The sequence below is a fragment of the Triturus cristatus genome, chromosome 2_2, assembly GCF_964204655.1.
Source record: "Triturus cristatus chromosome 2_2, aTriCri1.1, whole genome shotgun sequence".
NCBI lineage: Eukaryota > Metazoa > Chordata > Amphibia > Caudata > Salamandridae > Triturus > Triturus cristatus.
In genome coordinates, this window is record NC_140582.1 from 852848533 (window position 1) to 852871204 (window position 22672).

Below are 22672 nucleotides of genomic sequence, written 5' to 3' on the forward strand. Positions count from 1 at the left end.
AGACAGTTTTTGAAGCCTTTTTAGCACTCAGAATGAACCAACTGCAAAAGGTTGCTCAGTATACTGGTGATGATGCTTCTAAGGAAGCTCTTTTCGAGGGTGCGCTATTTATATATCACCTCTTAGGAATCTCATTGATTGTATTAGTATCATAATGAAATCTTGGCACCTCGACCAGAACGATTAGGTGGAGCTTTTCTTTGTTCAATGGTTCCAGGAGCAAGCTCCCTGTATTCTAAATTAGACTAGCCTCGATCCTCATCCTCCAAGTTGATTATCCAAGGAGTCTAGTCTTCAAACTCCATGTTAAAATGTTTAATAATCAGGTTGGCTCACAACAATTTCTTATTCCTTCTGAACAGATTCATCAAGGAGCACCATGTTTTTATTTAAACACCCAGATCTACTAATTATTATGCCACCATTCTTCACCAACCATTCTGCTGTTACTGCCATAATTGCCTTCCAACTGTGATAGGTGCAAAGTAACATTGCAACAATAATCAATGAAATGAGAGGAAAGAGCATTAACCCCACTCAAGTTCTAACATCTAGCAAACTTCTTGAACATCACACAACACTTGCAAAGTCAGAGTGGACTGATCCTCTCAATGCAGACCTCTCAACTTTGGAAAGTCATACCACTGGCAAAAGAAGAATAAAATGAAATAGAGATTCACCATGATGCACAAGCACTCTGACTCCCCAAATAATTACTTTCTCCGTAGTTCCGTTCTGATATGATCTAGCACAGAGCCCACTTTCATCAACATTTTGCACAATAGATATAATTATTTACACTGCATTAATAATCTTAATGTAAGAGTTACATACAACGGATAAAGGGTAAAAGTTTTTTTAATTAAACTTTATATAACTTTCAAATTCATTTTTACATAAGAAAAAATTACATGTAAAATTACAAAATGATATTTCAATAAGATACAATCAATTGACAACTGCAATATTCATACAATGCACAGCAAAACATGGCAAACATCATTATTATTTAAAAAAATAGAGCTCTGTATCTTTACATACACTGGTCCTAAATCATTTCTCACAATTGAAAGGCTATGCCTGTGTTCTTTAGCCTGATTTACACAATTTGTCTTTACATCCTTTCCCCCCCAATTTACTACTGAATGATTGATACATATTGTAAGTCATAATACTGTTGCTTGTTTCAATATGCTGTTCGACCTGTAGTTGTACTTTCAGTAAGAAATATTGCTTTCACTCTTCTGAAAATTATAAACATGTTTTAGAATTTAAAGCACTACAAATTCCTTTTCTTTAAAATTTAATTAATGAAATAAAGCACCATGAAAAGTTGCTGAATGGTACATAACAGCCACTTTTAAAGACATTGATTATAATGTCCTCTTTATCACAATACCCTAGCATCTTGTAATAAAGACTTAAAGCAAGGATGCATGTTGGTCGTACACCTATTTAAAATGTTTTAAAAATGAAATTTACAATGCAAGCATTTATAGTTGGTTCAGAGAATCCTCATTTCAGAATGATCAGAAAGAAGTCATAAAATGGATTAGAATCCTAACCTAAACATTGTAATTCCCCTTCCTGGTAAATGTTAAAATTCAAAATGCACTGCCATAAATAACTAAAGAGCTTTAAAAAGATTCAAATTTCAATTTTGGTGTAATGATACTCGTTAATTAATGTGCAGATTTTCAAGGTTATATCTTGTTTTTTAAAAACCCTAATGCTAATACCTTTACATTATCCGTTTAAAGAATGCTAAATTATCCTTTTTAAATAATACAGTATGTAGCATAGTAAAGCAATATTTTAAGAAACATTTTAATTACCTGTAAAGAAAAACTGAATTATAGAGTTTTCTATGTTGCAGTATGTTTGGTGCAGAAAATATTCAATGTTTCTAAGGAAACTATGTTTATAATATATTTCTTAAGAATTAAGATACTTGGCTTTATATTGACCGGTAATAATAAACATTGGCCGGCATGGTTCCAAATAAGTAACTCTAAATTATATAACAGAAACTGTGTAAAATACAACAGTTAAAAATGGCCAAACATGAATATTCTGCCAGATTAGCACACAATGTAATAACCACATTGAGCATAATGCAAAATGTGTGTGCATCAATCGGAGTTGATTTATTGATTTTCCGTTCAACACTAAGTGGACCTTAGTGTCTATAACTGGGCAGGTTTTCACCCTACATACCTAGACTATTAATATTCATAACATTTCAGGATGTTCTTTCTGTTTGTTTTTTTAATCTCATTTGAGTATTTTCTCACTCGTTTTTTTTCTCTAAAGTAGAGAAGGCTAACCACCGTGTAAACTGTAGTTAAGTTGCTTTCAACCTGTATTTAATTTTACACTAGTGACCAAATTGATATGTGTTTAACCTCTTCATAATCCGCTGACAACCCGAAACAAATAAATGTTCAAATGCTGCAGCGCTAAGCCAAAACAATGCCTACTGACTGCAGTGTTAATTTCTGAACAGTGATGACCAAAACTACAGATTAGCTCACAGTAAAGGTGCAATATTAGAATTAAGAAATAGATGTTTAACAGAATGGTTTAGACTGACGAGCAAAAACAATATGTGCATGTTCTGAATAACCTCTTGATGCATATACACTGCAAACTTTGGAGTAATTGTCCTTTGAAAAAAAAACAAGAACACTTCCCTCCACAGTAAAATGAGGTACGATACATAGTATAAACTCAAGGATATTCACAAATGCAAATGGCTCCCTTATTTATTATGAAAACGAACAATTACCACCCGTGCTCAGGACTACATTGACAGGGAGTCCTGTGGAACTCTATTATATTCCGCTTGTTAAATCCTTAAAACACACTAAATGATGGAAATTTTAGGTGGTCACCAGCAATTCCTTCTTGCATGCAGACTCTAAATTTCTTTATGGATCTCTGACAACTGACGAAATGCAGTTCTCGAGTTGTACGCTTCTTTAGGTTTCTATATGCCCAGTCCACATTTGAGCTCTACATGAGACATTGTTAAGGTAAAGGTTTCACTTCTGCATCACAGCAATCTCCTTTTTTGGTTTGCTTGCTACAGAGTTGCTTGACTGCACACACACAAAAACCCAGAAGTCACTCACACTAGAATCATAACTTTGTCAAACACAGTAAACTTCAAATAAATCAATAATGTTAAGGGTGTTTGTGAATTCAATTTAGAAGTTAAGAAATATAAAATACACATCTTTAACATGACCAGAAAGGTGATAGCTGTATAACTTCGACTATAACGCAGTTAAACAATAAAACAACTTTTAAATAGCAAATTTGTTTGTGTTGGCAGTTTTAAACGACAATGCAATAACTCTTCTGTGTTAAAGATGATCATACAGCTAGCATTTATTTCAGCATTACTTGTATACACCCAGCTTTTACTTCTTTGAACCTGTGAAACAACAGAAATGAGAGTGAGATTAGAAACATCACAATTATTGTAGAGGTTGTGTGATTGGAGGACTTTAACTCCCATCTACATTAAACACTTAGAAGGTTGCAGCATTTAAAGCTAATCATGAATCGTCACTTCGGCCAAAAAATCATGTTTCCTGCCACACTACAGCTCACTCAAATGTACAACAGTCATTAAAGTAGAATAGCGTAACTAAATCTTACAGATTACATTTTTTTGTATTTGATACATCTGGGTAAAATTGGTGCTCTGCTACATTAAAAGAATGGCAAATAGTGATAAACTTCCAACTCAAAATATGAAATTCTTAAGCCCTGTCATGTAACACAGACCAACACATTTTAGTGCTGGTGTCCTCATCACTGCACTAAAATGTTTAGCCATACGTAATTAGCAGCTTCTAGCAGCGCAGCTAGGTACTGCAGGCAGCTTTTTGGGAGTAGTATAGAACCCAGTGAGGTTGATGTGTGCAGCTGCCTCAGGTAATAATGGCCGGGCCTAGGTCATGGAGGGCTGACTAGCTGCTATGGGGACAGCCTGGGCCTGGCTAAGATGTTGTTACAAAGTAACATGAATTTCACTTTCAGCCAAAAGTAAAGCTGAGACCCCTGGGCCCAGCCTGACTCTTGCTCCTCCTGGCCACATGGATCCATCACATTGGCACTGCAAGCATATCAAAATGAACAGACATGGTTCTCCAGGAGGCTGACCTAGACACCTTTCTGGGCCCACAGTTGTTTATTGGCCAGGAAGCTGGTTAACTCTTAATCGTTTTTTCTGTGCAGCTGCAACCCGCCCAGACACAGTGGCACTGCTCGACACAGGATCTGCTCTAATCTCTCGAGTGATTAACGACCCAGGATCCTGGCATGTTGTTCACCCTTCTGTTTATCCCCACTCACCTGGGCTGGAACCCTGGCCCTTTCCACCTGAGGCTGGGCTCATGGAGAATTCGCTACATGGCTTTATGATGGAAAGTTGTCTCCCTGGCTTCATGATGACATAGCCTGAGGCTTGAGCAGGCATCCAAGGGGAAAAGCGTCATCATAGAGAACACAAGACCCTTACTTCACCATATGCTGAGGCTGCAGGCTAGATATATCCTGCGGGTCATGGTGCTCAAACACATCAGCACAGTGATAAATGCTGCCACCATTACAGTTAGCACTGCCAAGGAGAAAGAAAGCTGGGCGGGCGAGCTGGATATACGTAGTAGTATAGCAATGAGCTGGAGGAGCTCCTTTCCCGATTAGCATTGGCTGCACTAAAGTTAGTTGCATAAAATCTTTATTAACTCTCTCTATGCTGTGGATTACAGGTAATGGTGCCAGGCACCTCTCCATCCTCCCCACCTTCACCTGTGGGTTCTACTCTGAACTTTCTCTCAGTGTTTGTCTTATAATTCAACTTTTTGACTCACCAAGATCGGAAAAATCAAGTAGTTTAGAAGATGAACCCACTGAAATCAACGGAGATGAATAATGATGAAATTACTTTTGGAGTGTGAGGGAGGTTTTTCAGGTGGGCGATCTTTGGGGGTGAAGAGGAGTCCATCCTCCAAATGAGGGTAAGTTGAAAAGTATGTCCCTGCATTTATTGCCATATCAAGCTTTTGTCCCATCCTGACCCTCCAGATTAGTTGGCCAATCCGCTGTTCTATTTGAAGCCTTTGTCATCCTGTAACCCAGTTCTAGATTGACTCGCTTTTCTTGTAGTTAGCTCCAATCTCACACTTTTCTATGAAGCCACGGGGCAACAGTGCCTGCAGTCTTGGCTATCAGTAGCTGCGTGCCAGTAGCGCTCAGCAGGGCTGATCTACAGAGCAAACACAAATGAGATTACCATTCCTGTATTAGTCCATGTGACAACACAGAGCTTCACTTGACTGCTAGCAACGAATGCTGACACAGGATGCTATGATTAACAAATTGTTTATTGTATTGGTGCCAACATTATTTCTGGTATGATCAAATTAAAATAGTCAGTTAGTGATTTTCCATTATGAATCCAGGGCTTGGCAGACGTTTCAAAGCAATCCCTGCCGCGTCTTATTGCACAAAAGGAGGGAAATTCTAGTATTATAAGTGATTACAGGGAATTCTGTGCTTGATTTTACTGGTGTTAAAGTGTCACCCAAACTGTTGCACAAAATGCACTGGAATGTCACACAGAAGCAAACTCCATCTAAATGGCACGCATAAGCAAACTGAAAAGTATTATTTGTTTGGAGCATATGAAAAGCACCAAGGTACATTTATCTGGCAGTGAATAGAGCCCCTTGTGCGTCTTTTATGGTTTTATTGGTGTGAAGAAAAAAACAGACTACTCTAAATGTGTGTGATTTAATCTTTAAAGCGTTAAAAAAAATTCTTAGGGGGGGGCATGGCCGGCTGCCGAGTGTAATGGCCGACATCTGAAAAGCTCCCGCAAACCCCAACCCGTATCCCTGAAATCCGGTTCATTAATTCGAGAATGGCACCGAATAAAATTCTGCTACATAGGCCAGACACCAACTAGAAAAGAGTAGAAGTCCCAGAGGGCCCCGAGAAACCGACAATCCAAAGGACAGACTGAGATCTGAAAGCGAGGCGAGGCCGGGACCTTGGGTAGGCCATCCCTGAAGACACCAGCACCAGCGGCGCGAAAGGTCCAAAGCCCCAGTGCAGGAAGAGAAGGCGCCTCAGGCAAGCTGCACAAGTGGATCAAAGCGCCCAGATTCAAGTGGCGAACGACAGGCCCTACGAGCAGTGCTTTAAATGGGCCGTTACTCACCGGTACTGAGTACCGGCACTTTTTCATTTTGTCCCCTTGAGTACCGGCACTTTTCCTAGAACGAAGAGAGTACCGGTACTCATGGGACCGGATTCCACCTAGGCAGCGCTCCTTTCATCCCTTAACTGATACCAGGGCAACACCTTTAACGAGCACTGCATGGAATTAATCACGGGAGCTCTTGTCACCAGGACCCAGCGTGAGCTGCTTTGGAAGTCATCAGAGCGGGGGGGAGGGGGTGGGGGGGGGGGGTGTCTGCAGAGTGGTTATCTTATCCATTGATCTTTCACAGTGGGGCAGAGAGGGGGCTGTAAAATTAAATGGATGGCGGTGGGACGCACTGTTCAGTATAGAATATTCCGTGGACAGAACAAAAGAACCTAATGCTTTCACTGTCGCCACACATCTGAGTTGCCTACCACACATGTGAATTGCCTCCTTGCCTGCTGCTACTTTGTGTATTTCTGTTGTTGAAAATGTTAGTTATCACTGACCAGCAGCGTTTCATGTAAAAGTGGGTTTATGGTCCAACGGACCCACATGTTAAAGAACATCACACCAAGCTCACGACCTGGTGCTCACGTTAAAAGAGATATCTGTCGCTTTCTATGTGGACAATCAAAGTGACGCTTTTCACAACCTCATGAATGGAGTGGGTGGGGTGAAAGCACTGATGGAACAGCAGCATAGAAGAGTCTGAAATAGGCATTCATCCCGAGTTGGTTTTCAGCAGCAGCCATTTCAAGAAGCAGGCGGTTTCAAAGATTCCAGAATATGTTGCATCATTTGTCTAGTCTTGTCCTTACAGTGATAAACGAAAAAAATGAAATTAATTCTGTTGTCCCGCGGGGCGGATACTAAATGGAGAGAGTTGCACTCAAAGTCGATATAGTGTGGTTTTAAAACATATTTGAGGGGTGCAGAATGAAGGCTATTTGGAGCACTATGTTCACGTGGGCATGTTTTCTGAAGAGTGCGTCCTTTCAACAAACTAGTTGACTCAAGGAGATAGCTTAGGAAGGGTACATAAAATGGCTCTCTGCGCGTCAATGCAAAGCTAAGCCCTCATGGGTTCCGGAGTAGCAGCTACTCACCGAAAAAGCGATTCGACGCCTCGTCAGGGGTAGTATGTGCTATATAAATGCAATTATATTACAATACTTGCATGTGTAAATAAAAAGGTATCTTGCTACCAAACTCGCTGATCCTTATTTTATCGACCTTGTTAGTGCATTGAAAAATGTGAAATGCTCTTTAAACAGAGATGTTTGCAGCCAATGTTAAACCACCTGGGCCTACATGCCACATGGATGTACATGGCTGCATTTTTATCAAAAGCCAGTATATGTGTTCAATGGCTCGGTATGTTCGTGTTCTTCACACTCATGGCTGCAATTTATTGCACACTGTGATCGAATGCCAAAAGAAGGAAAACATATTTTTTTTATTTATTGTGTGCTCCCAGATGATCGTCTGTACAAGTTACGTGGTGCAAGCACAGAAAACATATTTAATTTGTAATAAGCTCCAACTCCTAACCAGCACTTCATGTCATTGGTCATATTTTGCCATTTATAATGTGACTTGAAAGCCTGTTCCTTTTCTTTTTAATATTTATTTCATCCACAAATGCAAATGCAAGAATGCATTTGGCATTTAGTGTATTAAGAATATGAGCCATATAATATCAATTATTAGCTGAATTAACACACCTGGGATCATGGTGTGTATTTTTATTACAAACAGTGCAAACAGATCAGCCCAGTAGATACTTTATTCTTTCTGATATCCCATCTGCACAGTGTTTACTCCTTTCACCACTCCTTTTCAACCACATAAAATGGAATGTTGAAAGGGTGAGCCACCAACAGCAATATCGCTAGCGTCTGTGTGTAAGCATTTCTCATCCATTAGCAGGGAGAGAGAGTGAGAATATGCTGCTCACTAAAGTTATACACAGTATGTATCTTCGAAAGCAACTCTGGTTTCCAGGTTTGACAGAAACACCCACTAGAAGCGAGAATGAAAATAGTGCCAGATGAATTCCTAGCTTTTTGCAGGTGCACATTCACCAATCGTGAGAACCAGAAAGCTGAGGTCCTTCCCATAAGTAAGTGAGCTCGGGGCATCAAAAGTAACAATAAAATGGATAACTCTAGAGGTTAATATACTTGCTAGAAAGATCTGTGTATATTCTAACCAAGGGTTTAACTTACCATAAAAGTGCACAAAGAATCAATGTGTCTGCTGGAAAGCACAGAATGCAACATTTAAGTCACAGATTCGTTTTTTTTCTGTAGATAGCTTAGTTGATTACTGTTTTTGTTGCATAGAGCCTTGTGTTACCTGCAGGTCAAAAGTTAACATCCTTGTAATGTAGCTCAGTGAGTTATGACCCTGCAGCAAGGACCTGCCTGCAAACAAGAAGGCATATATTTAGAACCTTGCTGTTTTTCCTCAATCTTTTCTTATTTTAAGGATGCTAAAAAAAAGGCTACTTTGGGTAGTAATAAACACTTCTTAGTAAGTGCTATATATATATATATATATATATATATATATATATATATATATATATATATATAGTTGTTAGTGAGATAACTAATGGACAGATATATCCAACATTCTAACAATGCATGCAGATTACGTGCATACAACCTTGGCAAAGTCAAAAAGCTAACCCCGCCCCTTGTTCCACCTAAGCACCTCCCTAAACTCCGTCCACTGCTCCATTTTTTGAGTACCTGCACTTATTTTTTTCCATTTAAAGCACTGCCTACGAGGCAGTAAAAGAAGGTTAGGCCAAACAGTGATGGGCGCGCCACAGCGGAGAGTGGTGACGGAGGTAAACTGCGGCTGCCCGAGTAAAAATAAGGAGGTAGGGAGCAACTATGGGCATCACCGCCGAAACACAGCTTTAAGCCTATGTACAGTTCTCCAGCACACGCAAATGAGTTCAATACAAAGTATACACAGATCTGAGTGAAGATTTTCTTTGTCTTTTGTTCTTTATTGTTCTTATGTTCAGTTGTTTTACTTCGTAGCCATAAACACAGCCTTTATACATAGCCAACATGTGTTTCGTCACACTGTGAGGACAGTTATCCAGTGACTTCCTCAGGGCTAATTCTTACTTAAACAATACCTCCCTATCGGTTGTAATTCTGTCCCGAATATTCCAATATTGGTAGCGCAGGTCCGAAAATAAATATTCCGGATCCCCAAGTAGTTCATGAATTATCCAATTTAATGTACAATTCCACTTTGCATGTGGCACCCCGTATCAGGGGAAATTGCCACTTGTGTACCCGTTGCTGCACGTGAACTGGTTCCAGTGTCTCTTGCTGCGAGTACGCCCATCCTCTACAGTACAGTGCAGCTGCTGTGGCCTGCATCAAAAGGCTGTGAAGGGAGACGGCGGTTGACAGCGGTTCCCGCAGCACCTGACGGAGCTCACGCGTTAGTTCCTTGAGGATTGGACCGGCGCCTGCTGCTATTGCCAGAGGTGCAAGCCGGGGACTGCCAGTAGGAATAACTGCGACCCCTGAACTCTAAGGGAGACAACGCACAAGCATCAGCAACACCGGATGCTGCCCCTGAAGGCAACAGAAAAATAAGGTGAAAGCGGAGCACTCATTGAATTAGGGTGGCGTGAACCCACCGGAGCGAGGTATAAACACGCGCCCACAGCACAGGCCAGGCTTCCCAACTAGATCACATCCAGTAATTGCGATAAGGGCCACTCTGTCCTCCTCGAACACAGGCAGGCGATCACTACTCAAACAAGGGGGAAAAGCTAAGAGGCCGTGTGGAAAACTATTTAACCACAGGCAGGTGACAGTGAGTCTCCCAGTCCTCATCCTCGGACCCACCCCCTCAGCCTGGGACGACTCCTGGTGGCCGACCGCTCTGGGGACAGCACCGACACCAACCGACCACGCACGCAACCTAGGATTCATCCTCGACTCCTCCCTCTCCATGTCCAAGCAAGTCAGCGCCGTCTCCTCCTCCTGCTACAACACCCTACGCATGCTCCGCCGGATCTACAAATGGATCTTGACCGAAACAAGAAGAACAGTGACACAGGCCCTCGTCAGCAGCAGACTGGACTACGGCAACGCTCTCTATGCAGGAATCCCAGCCAAACACCAACGGCGGCTACAACGCATCCAAAACGCCTCCGCCCGACTGATCGTCAACGCCCCCCGCCGCAGCCACATGACCCCCGTCCTGAGAGACCTCCACTGGCTCCCCATCGACAAGAGGATCACCTTCAAGCTCCTCACCCACGCACACAAAGCACTCCACTACGCCGGACCAGCCTACCTGAACAGCAGACTCAGCTTCTACACCCCCACCCGCCAGCTCCGCAAACCTCGCCCTCGCAGATGTCCCCCGCATCCAACGTACGACCGCCGGCGCCAGATCCTTCTCTTACCTCGCCGCCAAAACCTCGAACACCCTCCCAAACCACAAACGGCAGACCCAAGACCTACTCGCCTTCAGAAGACTCCTTAAGACCTGGCTCTTCGAGCAGTAGCGGCACCCACCCTCCCCCCCTCCCTCCACCCCTCAGCACCTTGAGACCCTCACGGGTAAGTAGCGCGCTTTACAAGTACCCTGATTGATTTATTGATTGATATCCAGCTCTGTCAGAACACTGATCAGCCTTGCCCGGCCAACAATGACAGGGGGCAAAGGGGCACATAGTGTCCACCAAACAAAGCTGGATAAATTTGCATGGACTAAATCTCAAGAAGAGACGACAGACCAGGAAGTCACACAGAGAGACACTCATACTCCCCCCTTCAAAGAGCGAATTAACAATCCAAGATATTACGCTGGCCCTCGATAAAGTACGCACCTCGCACAAAACTTGAATAGAATCTGTATCCACTGAGATATCACTTGTCAGGGCAGACCTCAGAAGCACAAGTTACTTACCTTTGGTAACAATAAGAAACGGTAAGAAACATTAGTAGTGATAGATTCCTTACCTTAGAATTACCCCCAGGCGTCAGACTGGATCCGGAAAGTTTTCGTCAGCAGTACCCCTGCGTGTCTGTAGGCGTCGTCGTGCAGGTCCGCGTGCGTCGTTGGAGCCGAGCTACTTCAGCTGACGTCAGTTCTGTACATGACTTTCCACTCCAGAAACGCAGAGCCATGCAAGAAACTGACCACTGGTGCCATGAAACTAGGGCCCTGAAAGGGATGACCTTAACCCTAGAAATCAGTTTGCAGAACGGGGAGGATGGGTGGGGCGGTAAGGAATCTATTACTACTAATGTTTCTTACAGATATATCGTTACCAAAGGTAAGTAACTTGTGCATCTGAAAGAAACACATAGTGATAGATTCCTTACCCTAGAATAGATACCCCAGCAATACCAACCCCAGTGGTGGGTCTGCGAACCAAGATCACACCAGAAAGTCCTGGAGAACATAACGGCCAAAGAAGCTGTCTCTCCGGACTTGGCTGTCCAGGCAGTAGTGCTTGGTAAACGTGTGCAGCAAGGCCCACGTAGCTGCCTGACAGATGTCATGCAAGGGAACTCCCCATCACAAAGCAGTAGTGGCTGCCGTCGCCCTGGTAGAATGGGTGCGCAGCCCCACCGGAGGCTCCTTTTTAGCCAAAGAATAACAAGCCTTTATGCACAGAATGACCCACAGAGAGATGGTCCGCTTGTGCACGGCCCGACCTTTCTTGGCGGCTACGTAGCCAACAAAGAGCTGGTCATCCACCTGCAACTGTTGTGTGCGGTTCAGGTAGAATGAGAGCGCATGTTTTGGGTCCAGACGGTGGAGCCTCTCTTCTTCTTTTGAGGGATGCGGAAAGAAGGTGGGCCAAGTGATGGTCTGCCCGATGTGAAAGGCAGTGACAACCTTCGGCAGAAAAGATGGACGTGTCCTTAGAACCATTTTGTCCGGGTGGACAGAGAGAAAAGGAGGTTTAGAAGAAAGAGCCTGGAGCTCAATCACTCTTCTGGCAGAGATGATGGACACCAGGAAAGCTGTCTTTAAAGTGAGAAGACGAAGAGGACAGTTGTGAAGAGGCTCAAAGGGACCACACATCAGATATGTCAGAACCAGGTTCAAGTCCCACTGAGGCATTATGAAAGGAACAGGAGGGAAAAGATGAGTAATGCCTTTTAAGGATCTATTTACAACAGGGGACTTAAAAAGGGAAGGCTGATCTGGAAGCCGTAAATAGGCTGAAATGGCTGAGAGATAGCCCTTGATAGTGCCCAGAGCAGAGCCCTGCTGGGACAAAGAAAGAAGGAATAGAAGGACCTCTGAAAGAGGGGCAGAAAGGGGATCCACAGCCTTTGCTGTGCACCGTGCCACAAACTCATTCCACCTGCAGGCGTATACCGTCTTAGTGGAGGGACGCCTGGCTGCCAAGATTACATCACAAACTTCGGGAGGCAGGTCAAAAGACGTCAACTGCCGCCGCTCAATCTCCACGCAAGTAGGTGGAGGCTGGACAGGTTCGGGTGTAAGACCGTCCCCGGTTGCTGCGACAGAAAATCCTCCCGAAGAGGCAGTCGGACCGGGGGATCGATAGCCATGCTGAGTAGCTCGGGATACCATACTCTTCGAGCCCAGTCCGGAGCCACAAGAATAACTTGGGCCCGGTTGCGCTTGATCTTCTTCAGCACTCTGGGCAGAAGTGGTATAGGCGGAAAGGCGTATAGTAGACCGCAACTCCACTCACGACGAAAAGCGTCGCCTAACGAGTGCCGCCTTGGAAATTCCAACGCGCAGATCTGATGACATTGCGCATTCTCTTCGGTGGCGAATAGATCTAACCAAGGCTCTCCCCACTGCTGAAAGAGACCATGCGCCACGTCTGAGTGCAGACGCCATTTGTGATCCATCATGCACCTGCGGCTGAGTTCGTCCGCACTGGCGTTCAGAGAACCTGCCAGGTGTTGAACCACCAGGAAAATGCCCTGATGTTCCAGACATGTCAAGAGACGCAGAGCCTCCTGACATGGGGTCCACGACCCCACCCCGCCCTGTTTGTTGCAGTACCACATGGCGGTGGTGTTGTCCGTGAACACCTGCACTACTCTCCCCTTGACAGAGGGAAGGAATGCTTTCAGTGCAAGTCGGATCGCCCAAAGCTCCAGAAGGTTGATATGGAGCCGGGACTCCGCCGGAGACCAGAGTCATCTGATCTCCGCCTCTCCCATGTGGCCGGCCCATCCTAGAAGGGACGCGTCCGTCACCACTGTGTGTTCCGGTTGAGGAAGGGAGAGGGATCTGCCAATGCCCCAATCGCGATTTGTGAGCCCCCAGTGCAATTGTTGTGCAGTGCCCTCCGAGATCTGGATGTGATCTGACAGGTTGCCCTGATGCTGTGCCCACTGGAACTTCAAGTCCCACTGCAGAGCCCGCATATGCCACCTGGCATGATCCACCAACAGGATGCAGGAGGCCATCAGGCCCAGAAGCTGGAGGGTCATCTTGACCGAAACACGGGATAAAGGCTGATAGATCGGAATCATAGCCCGAATATCCTGGACTCGCTGCTTGGGAGGATAAACCCGACACTGCGCCGAATCCAGTACCGCTCTGATGAAGAGGAGCTTCTGAGAGGGAATCAGCTGCGACTTCGGCACATTGATGGAGAACCCCGGCAAATGCAGGAGGTCGGCCATAGTCTGAAGGTAGGAGACGACTGCCTGGGGTGAGCCCACCTTTAACAACCAGTTGTTAAGATAGGGGAAGACTGGGACCCCTGATCTGCGCAGATGAGCTGTCACCACCGCCATCACTTTCGTGAATACCCGAGGGGCGCTGGTAAGGCCAAAAGGGAGCACGGTGAACTGAAAGTGCTCATGGCCTACCGTGAACCGCAGGTAACACCGGTGGGCTGGCAGGACGGGAATATGAAAGTAAGCGTCCTGCAAGTCCAACACTACCATCCAATTTTTCAGACAAGACCAAAGCAAGTGTGAGCATCTTGAACTTCTCCTTCCGGAGAAAGCGATTGACATTCCGAAGGTCTAAGATAGGACGCAGACCCTTGTCCTTCTTGGGGACCAGAAAGTAGTGGGGATAACAACCACAACCTACTTCTGGCCTAGGAACGCGCTCGATGGACCCCTTGGCCAAGAGGGCCATGACTTCCTGCTGAAGAAGCGCAAGATGGTCCCCCGACATGCGATGGTATTGAGGTGGCATGGCTGGAGGGGAAGTCTCGAAGGGGAGTACTTGTCCAATGTGAACTTGCGCCACTGGGGGAGATGATGGCGAATTCTGCCGCCCACTGGCGTTTGATAGGCCTGAAAGGTTGGACTAGGAAGGTTTTGCGGTGGATGCTGCAGGGGTGGAGGTGGACTGACCCACCCGCTGGCCCCCAGAACCGCCTCGACGGTTCCCACCTCCGCAGCCGCGCTGAGAATGTTGCTGCGCAGGCCTGTGGCTCTGGAACGAATGTGTTGGGGCACCCCTTCCGTGGCCACGAAAGGAGCAAAAGCGGAAGGCGGAGGAGGGCGAGTGGCCGACAGGCCCAAGGACTTGGCCATAGTGCTCCAACGCACTATCCGCCTTATTGCCAAAAAGGCGAATGCCATCAACGGGCATGTCCATCAAGGTGTTCTGGACATCCCCTGAGAAGCCAGTTGTTCTCAGCCAGACGTGGAGCCAAAGCGCCACCGTCGTGGGAATCGCCCTGCCCAGCGAGTCGCCGGTATCAAGTCCACAATGAATGGTGAACTTTGCTGCGTCTCTGCCAGCTCCTATAGCTTGGGAGAGTACTGTCCGTGCCTCCTCTGGACAGTTGGGCAGCACTTGCGCAACCGTATCCCACAGAGAGTGGGAATAACGGCCCAAGAGGCATGCGGTGTTCACCCACCGCAGCCCTAAGCTGGCAGATGAAAACAGCTTCTTGCCAAGCTGTTCCAGCTTCTTGGATTCCCTATCCGGAGGTGCGGGAGGGAACGCGCTCTGGGAAGCAGAGGCTTGGACAACCAAGCTCTCAGGAGTGGGGTGTTGGGAGAGAGAAAGAGGGGGTTGCCCGGAGTCGGGCGATGGCAGCGGGTCACGTTCCTGTCGATAGGAGCCCCTGTGTTGGGCCTGGACCAAGTGCCCAAAAGGAAGTCAGAAAGTGCGTCATTAAAAGGCAGCAAGGGCTCCAAAGAGGTTGCCGCTGGCTGAAGCACTTCCGTCAGGAGGTTAGCCCTGACGGCCACCGTAGGGTGTTCGAGGTGGAGGGCCTCGGCTGCCCTACGTACTACCACTGCGTAACTGGCTCCCTCCTCCGTAGCCACGGTAGGAGGAGACAGCATGCCAAGGTCAGGTGAGGTATCAAGACCACTGGCATCCCCCAAATCCTCTGCCCTGTCCGAATCATAATCACACTGCTGTGTGAAAGGGTCCTTAGACCCCTCCCAGTCCTCCCCTTCCTCCAAAGTCTGCAAAGCAAGATGAAAATAAGGATGACGGACATAGGGGAAAAATGGCCCCATCGGCGTCGGGATCGGTGCAGATCCAGCACCGTGTCCGGTTCAGGGCTGAAACTGGGGACGACATCGTCCCGAAGGACGGGCGGCGTCGAAGGTGGTGCTGGTAGGGTCGGTGGAGGTGTTACAGGGTCAACCGGCGTCGAATGGGGTCCGATCCCGGGGGGGTCCCGCGGTGCTGGGACCGGAGCTGCCGATGATGGAAGGACAGGACCACCTGTCAGGCCCGCGGGGCCCAGAGGCACACCGATGGGGCCAGACGGCCCAAAAAGTCGGGCCATGGCAGCAAGAAACTCTTGTACCAGAGCAGGCGTCGCCGATGGACCTGGAAAAGGTGGGGAGACCGACGGCGACATTGCAGGCTCCGCCGGAGCCGCGGAGGTGGCACCACCCTCAGCCGCGTCATGCGACGGGTGAGGGGAAGTCGAGGAGCGATGACGCTTCTTCGACTTCTTTTTGGAATGCTTCGACTTACCTGACCCTGAGTGCGAAGACCTAGATCCAGAGGAACAATGGTGACGGCTCTGCAACCGGTCCCCCGACCTCCCAAGGGGCCGGGCCTTGAGCGGAGCGGTGCAGACTGCCGGACTTCCAGCAACTTTCAAGACCACTCCCGCAAAGTCTTCGGCGCCATGGCCCGGCACTCGTGGGACAACGGAGTCGTGGTTGGGCCCCAGGCAGTAGAGACACACGCGGTGCGGGTCCGTCACCGACATCATGCGGTGACAGTCCCCACAGTTTTTAAAGCCGGGCATCCATACGACACCAGGAGTCGATCGACTCGAAGAAATTGAGACAAAAGGCCTCGAAAAAACTCAGTCAAAAAGTGACTGGGGTACTTGCTTTTCCTGGATCTACGCTTGCTGGCGCGGAAAAAGAAAGAACTGACGTCAGCGCGTGGGTGCATCTAAGTAGCTCCAGCGACGTCATCTCAGCGCCGACGACACCAACGACACACGCAGAGCCACACGACGACGCCTACCGACGCGCAGGGGTACTGCTGACGAAATTTTTCCGGATCCAGTCTGACACCTGGGGGTAATTCTAAGGTAAGGAATCTATCGTGTTTCTTTCAGAGACATGAATGACAGTCATGTAAGTGGAAAAAGTAACAACGACTGTCAGTACAGAAACTGGTTATGAGGGGAGATCAAGACGCAATAATATGAGGATTATTGGGGTCCCAAAACGAGCAGAAGGTCCAGCAGCGAATCTATTTGTCGAAGACCTAGTCTTGAAGTACCTCCAACCCCAGGGCCTAGCAAAATATTTCTCAGTGGAGCGATCCTACTGGGTGCCAGGTGGCGGGCCCAGACCAGGGGCTCCTCGACGGCCACTCCTGGCACGAATTTTCTACTTTTGTGATCGAGACGTAATATTATAGGCGGCCCGCAGTGGGCCCCCACTAAAATACAAAAATAATACCATCACCTTCTTCCCGAACTTCACGGTAAAAGTAAAATACAAAGCTTTATGGAAGTTAAAAAGCCCTACGAGACATAGACATGAAATACTCAATGCTTTTCCCGGAGAAACTATGAGTGGGGGTGGAGGGGAAGGTGTGGTTCCTCACTACTCCAGAGGAAGCGTGGGAATGGCTTGATGGATGGCGAAGGGTGACAGGCTCTAGCAGAGGACTAAGAGGCACCAACCAACCTCGGAAAAAGCAAAAGAACCTAGAATATGTTGCCAAAGACCCAGATCCAAATAGCGACAACCTTCCCAACGACGCATCAGATACACTGACTCCCCCCTAAATCCGACCCATGCAACGTGATGGTGGCGCAATACAGGAAGAGTATCTAAAGCCGCACACCAGGGGATGACAATGGTCACTTCATAACTGAGTTTGGAAAGACCTGAACCAATCTATGATTCTAAGACAATGGAGCCTAACTGCCTCCCAATTGATCTACACACCATATCTCTTAAAAAAGTGCAACGAGAGTGTGGGGTGGGGGAGCTCCCGGAAGACCAACTACTGGCCATCATAGCCACCATCTGTAAACCAGGCAAACCTGCGGAGGAATGAGCCTCATACCGTCCCATCTTACTGCTCAATGCAGAAACCAAAATACTAGCCAAAGTACAGGAGCCAGGCTGCTTCAAAATATTAGCAAAACAAATAAGGGGGAAGAGGGCCCAAGGGAAAGAGTTTAGAGACCTGCGAGGAAGAAGTCCCCTAACTAATACAACTATAACACAGAAAACACCTCCAGTCTACGTCAAAAACACAAAATGTCAGTGGATACCAAATATATGTCTCACAAAATCTCCATAAGGGAGAGATCCCTTAAAGGACGAATACCCTCACACACCATAGGTGTCATGCTTCATCACATGGGGTTCTCCTCCCAATGGGAAAACCTAGTCCCATTGAGGGCTACAACCTCCTCAATGTGAGGGTGGAGCTCAGGGAGATTTGAGAACCCTGAAGTTGAGACCCCTTCACAATCCCTAAAAGTAATTCCTAATGTCACCCCACACATGTATAAACTTAAGTATACGAGTACTCCCAGACAGCAAGTATGGGTGGGGGACTCCCAGTTTTTAGGAGAACTAGAAGCGCAGTTTACATTGCATTTAGATTCAGCCTCTCCCCAGGAGGATAGAGATGAAGAGCAAGGTTCAGGAGATAGTGATGACCAGTCTATGTTTCATCAGCAACATCGCATTAGTTGCAAAAAAGCGACACAACAGTAAGGGTAGTTAAGGAGTGAATGTCAACCCCACAGCAAAGAGATGCAGATGATGCTAGATGGAGTGACTATGTGGATAGGGCTGCTAGTATGACGCGATGGCCAGTATCCCGAGGAAGAGATAGGAATGAAGGTAGTTTACTGCCTTGGCAGAAGGAGAAAGGGAATGTAGTACTTTCACCAGAAAGTGTTCAAGAATGGCTATCACGAAGTGAGGGTAGGACAGATGCAAGAGAAGTAAAGAAATAAGGGTATGTTTTGACAAAATGGCAAATAGAATACAGTCTATATATAGGCGTGTAGATAACATGGTGAAATACATCAACCCCCATAGGCAAGGCAATTCACTCAAGATATTAGCAGTCAAGAATGTTCCCTTATCGATTTGGGTCACACAAAGCGTGCAAGGAGATTGCCTAATCGCATTGATATCAGAGAAGGAGAGCAGGGTATGATTTCTAGAGCTAGGAAGCCCTGAGTGGCAGAGCGGTTGCAGTTTCAGGGAACACATGGCCAACCAGACCCCAGGATTGACACTACAAGACAGACCACTGCATCAGATGAGTTTCAATCAGTTTTGTACGCAGATTGATCGTTTGATAGTTGCTGAAGGAGAGAATAGTTGGTATAGAGTTGCCATATGTTAATAATTTGGTAGACTATCTAAAAGGCTAGCTCCACAGATGATTACATGGCCACAAGAAGAGTCCTTTTATCCAAACAATATGGCGAATGCTGTGGATTGCATTATTTATGAGGAGTGAGATCCAGACTGGGATTTTCCCTACATGTGGAAATGTTTTCACAAGTGGCAAAAATATACCAGGCAGCAAAATCCCCAACATTCTACAATTCCCGTACATCAGGTGCCCCTGATACTCAAGGGACCTGGGGCACCCTATTATGTTCCTTGGCGATAGATGGACAAGGAGAATCTTAAGAAATTGTTACCGCTGCTCACAGAGGGAGAAGGGAACTGGATCAGAGCTTTTGAAAAGCAAACTGCTGCTATCACCTTGGCAGTAGCAGACATATTTATTTATTTATTTATTTATTTAGAAAGTTTTATAGAGCGCGAACAAGATCCTTGCGGATATCAGAGCGCTTTACATAACAGCAGCCTGTAAGAGGAACAAAAAAAACAGAGATAAGCAAGTGAACAAACATATAACAAGAATTTGCAATGCAATAGGTCTCGCAATTACGCAAGTTTAAGCTATTGGCATTGTAAATGACTCCGCCTTTTATTTATGTTTTAAAAACAAAAATAAAAAGCATTGTTATTTCCATTGTTAATAGCTCAAACTCGCGTAAATGCGAGACCTATTGCATTGCAAATGCTTGATAAGACGAGCACCTGAAAAGGGCATATCTGATATCCGAGATGCAGGCAACAAACCTCTTTTGTGAGCCCGGAAAATGAGGACACAGCTGAATCCTCGTCAGGGGTACTAAGTGCTATATCATGCAATTAAGATATAGCAGGACAATACTGGAACCCTCGACCGCATGTGTCAGAGGGGGGCCCATCCTGATCTTAAATCTGAAGTCTGACGGCGTTACAGCCCCTGCTGCAGCGCCCAGTGTCTAACAGCACCGCGGCAGCCATGAAGCGCTGTAAATGAATGGACAGAAGAAACGCTCTAGCCTTTAAATCCTGTGCAAATAAAATATCCACCAAATGCAACAACCAACTCGATCCAGTAAATTAAATATCTTACTTTTTTTCCTCCGAAATTCGTTTGTTATAAAACTGTTTGCAGTAGTGCCTGTGGGGGCTGGGGGCACAGATCATACTCGCGGACTACGGACTGTCAGAGACCCAGAGCAATGGGGGTCATGGAGAGTAGGAGCGCTATCAGAAGATCAAAGAACAAGCTGCTGGGAGAGGGAATGGGAGGAGGACGGGCAGGGTGGACGCAACAAGCAGACTGTCTGGAAGCTGCAGGCAGAGAGCTTTGTGACTGAACCGAGCTCTTCACCTTATAAGTATTTAGTTATGCAGCACAATATCCTTACTGCAACAACATTAACTGTTGCATGGCTAAACACTTATAATGTCTCAAAGGCGAGACCTATTGGCTATGCCAATGCTTGTTCTTTCTCTTGCTCTTATCTTAGTCTGTTGCAACCTCAGACCAAATTGGCCCCTGCATCTCAACCACACGCCTCTGAGCTGTGCTATATTGTAGTGAATAAACAAAGCAAGTGAACACCCACTGGGAGAAATTTCCGTAACATTCTGCACTTGAACTAGGGGTGGGCAAACAATTATGTTCCGCAAGCGGAGTTTTGCCGTTTTTTTCTCGCGCAAAAGAGAGAGAAATTGCATGCTAGACCACCTCCTGGAGAGATTTCTAAACGCGGGCGGTCGCGGCAGGTTGCTACCGCTCGCGTGGAGAAAGCTGCCGCTCGTGTTGAGGAAGCTGTAATTCGTGTAGAAAATCTACTCAAGATTCAGATAGAAGCAGTACCCTCTGATGCTACGCATGATGCTGTTCATGCTATTTTACAACGCAGGAGAAACTCCTGGTGCTAAAAATCAGCGCAAATAGCACAACGTAGCACACTCCGCTGCTCGCAGAACTCCGCGTAGCGAGGCAGAGTTTTTCGACACTTCGCAGAGCTCTGCATAGTGCGATTCAACAAACTCCGCCCAGGCCTAACTTGAACCTTGACTGGAGGGTTCAAATCCTGCCTTCTTCCACTGAACCAACAGCTATGTATTTGTGGGCAGCTCACTGTATCTTTCTGTGCCTCAAGTTGGACTAATGTCTGGAATTTCATAAAAAGTAAAACAAAATAAAGAAAACTGTACAACTATGCCTCGTAAAAAACTAACATAACACGAAATTGTCGCAGCACTAGTTAGCGCACTGCACTGACTGCTTCCGAATGTCCCTCACACTACATCCTGGTTTATACAATCTATTGTGCTACTGTTGTTGGTACAAGACCTCATGTCTGAGATGCTGTTCCTGCTGCAATAAAAATGTACGCTTTAAAGTTCTTGGCTGCTTCTAGGTGCAATGTCTGATCTGTCGCAAATACCTAAAATAAAACTATTGCTGTCACGTTGTGCCAGGGTGTGGCTAAATACCCCAAGGTTGTGCTCATCACCACAGTGACACTAGCACTAAGGTGCTGCAAAATTTGCCAGGGGTGCCACTCAAAGATCCCATAGGGCCTGTTAAATGAGCAAAAGGTGGCACTCAAAGATCCCATAGGGCCTGTTAAATGAGCAAGGGGTGGCACTCAACAAGTCATGATTCCATCCAATATTGTAGGGTAAATTCCTTGCCAAGTCTCCCAGGTCCATGCATGAGTGATGTCTTTTGGCTTTGAATTGTGGGACTTGTAGTATTGTTTATTCCATTATAAAACAGAACTACAAGTCCCAGAATTCCAAGCCAGAAAACATGGACTGGTGCAGCACATCGCGCATGGACCTGAGAAACTTGGCAGCTATGAGGGTATCACCCAATGCACCACAGTGCTACATAGTATGGAGGTGCTAAGGAGAAGCTTACAGAGCATTCCTGCACTTTTGACGCCTACAACTGAGCCATTCAGGGGGCAAGGAGGAGCATCTCTTGAACAGTCCTTGGGGATTACAAGTGATGCATCTCAATGCCAGACACTAAAGCACAACATTTGCACATCAACACCACTCATGACTAACAATCCCCTCAAAAACATGAAGACACAATGCACACTCAGCACCCAGCAACAAACCAGGGGTACAACAGGCCTCTCACATCACTGGATACTTACATTAACTCAGCACATAAGATTCGATACTCCAGAGATCAGAATATATGGTCTGCAATAATTATTGCCTATTACAAGTTTAACCCTGCAAAATGCGGCATAACATGCAGATTCTAGGGCATAAGGTGAGCCCATGGGTCCAACTGAGCGAAGCCGGGATGGTATTTGAAAGGGGTGAGGGGGTGGAGTGCAGCAGCAGACAAAAGAAACCCACACAGCATGAAGCGTGACACACATGTACCTAAAGTGCCCACACAGACAAAAACACAGTACAATGCCTGGTTGAGTGTGGGGGAAGCACTGCTGGAGTGAAAGCTCGGCGAAAGGGAATCACGCACCCCCTGGTGACGCCTACAAGCAGGAAGAAGGGATCGCAAGATAGCCCGCACAAAGGCCGGGCGCCGATGCGTTGTGGCTAGGAAGGTTAAAGAAAGGAGAATGCGGCGGGAGAGAAGCATGACTGATGGTGCCCGCAAGTTAAGGCCCTGCAGCCTATG

General features: G+C 46.4%; 1 protein-coding gene across 3 annotated transcripts in view; it reads right to left on the minus strand.

Annotated features, from left to right (window-relative positions):
* Positions 1–840: 840 nt before the first annotated feature.
* Positions 841–22672, minus strand: part of N4BP2 (NEDD4 binding protein 2) — a 1530410-nt gene continuing 1508578 nt past the window's right edge. For all 3 annotated transcript variants that reach the window (XM_085642232.1, XM_085642233.1, XM_085642234.1), the window contains one exon: positions 841–3439. In XM_085642232.1, the coding sequence (XP_085498358.1) occupies positions 3394–3439 (46 nt within the window). In that variant the 3' untranslated portion in view covers positions 841–3393. The remainder of the gene's footprint in view (positions 3440–22672) is intronic.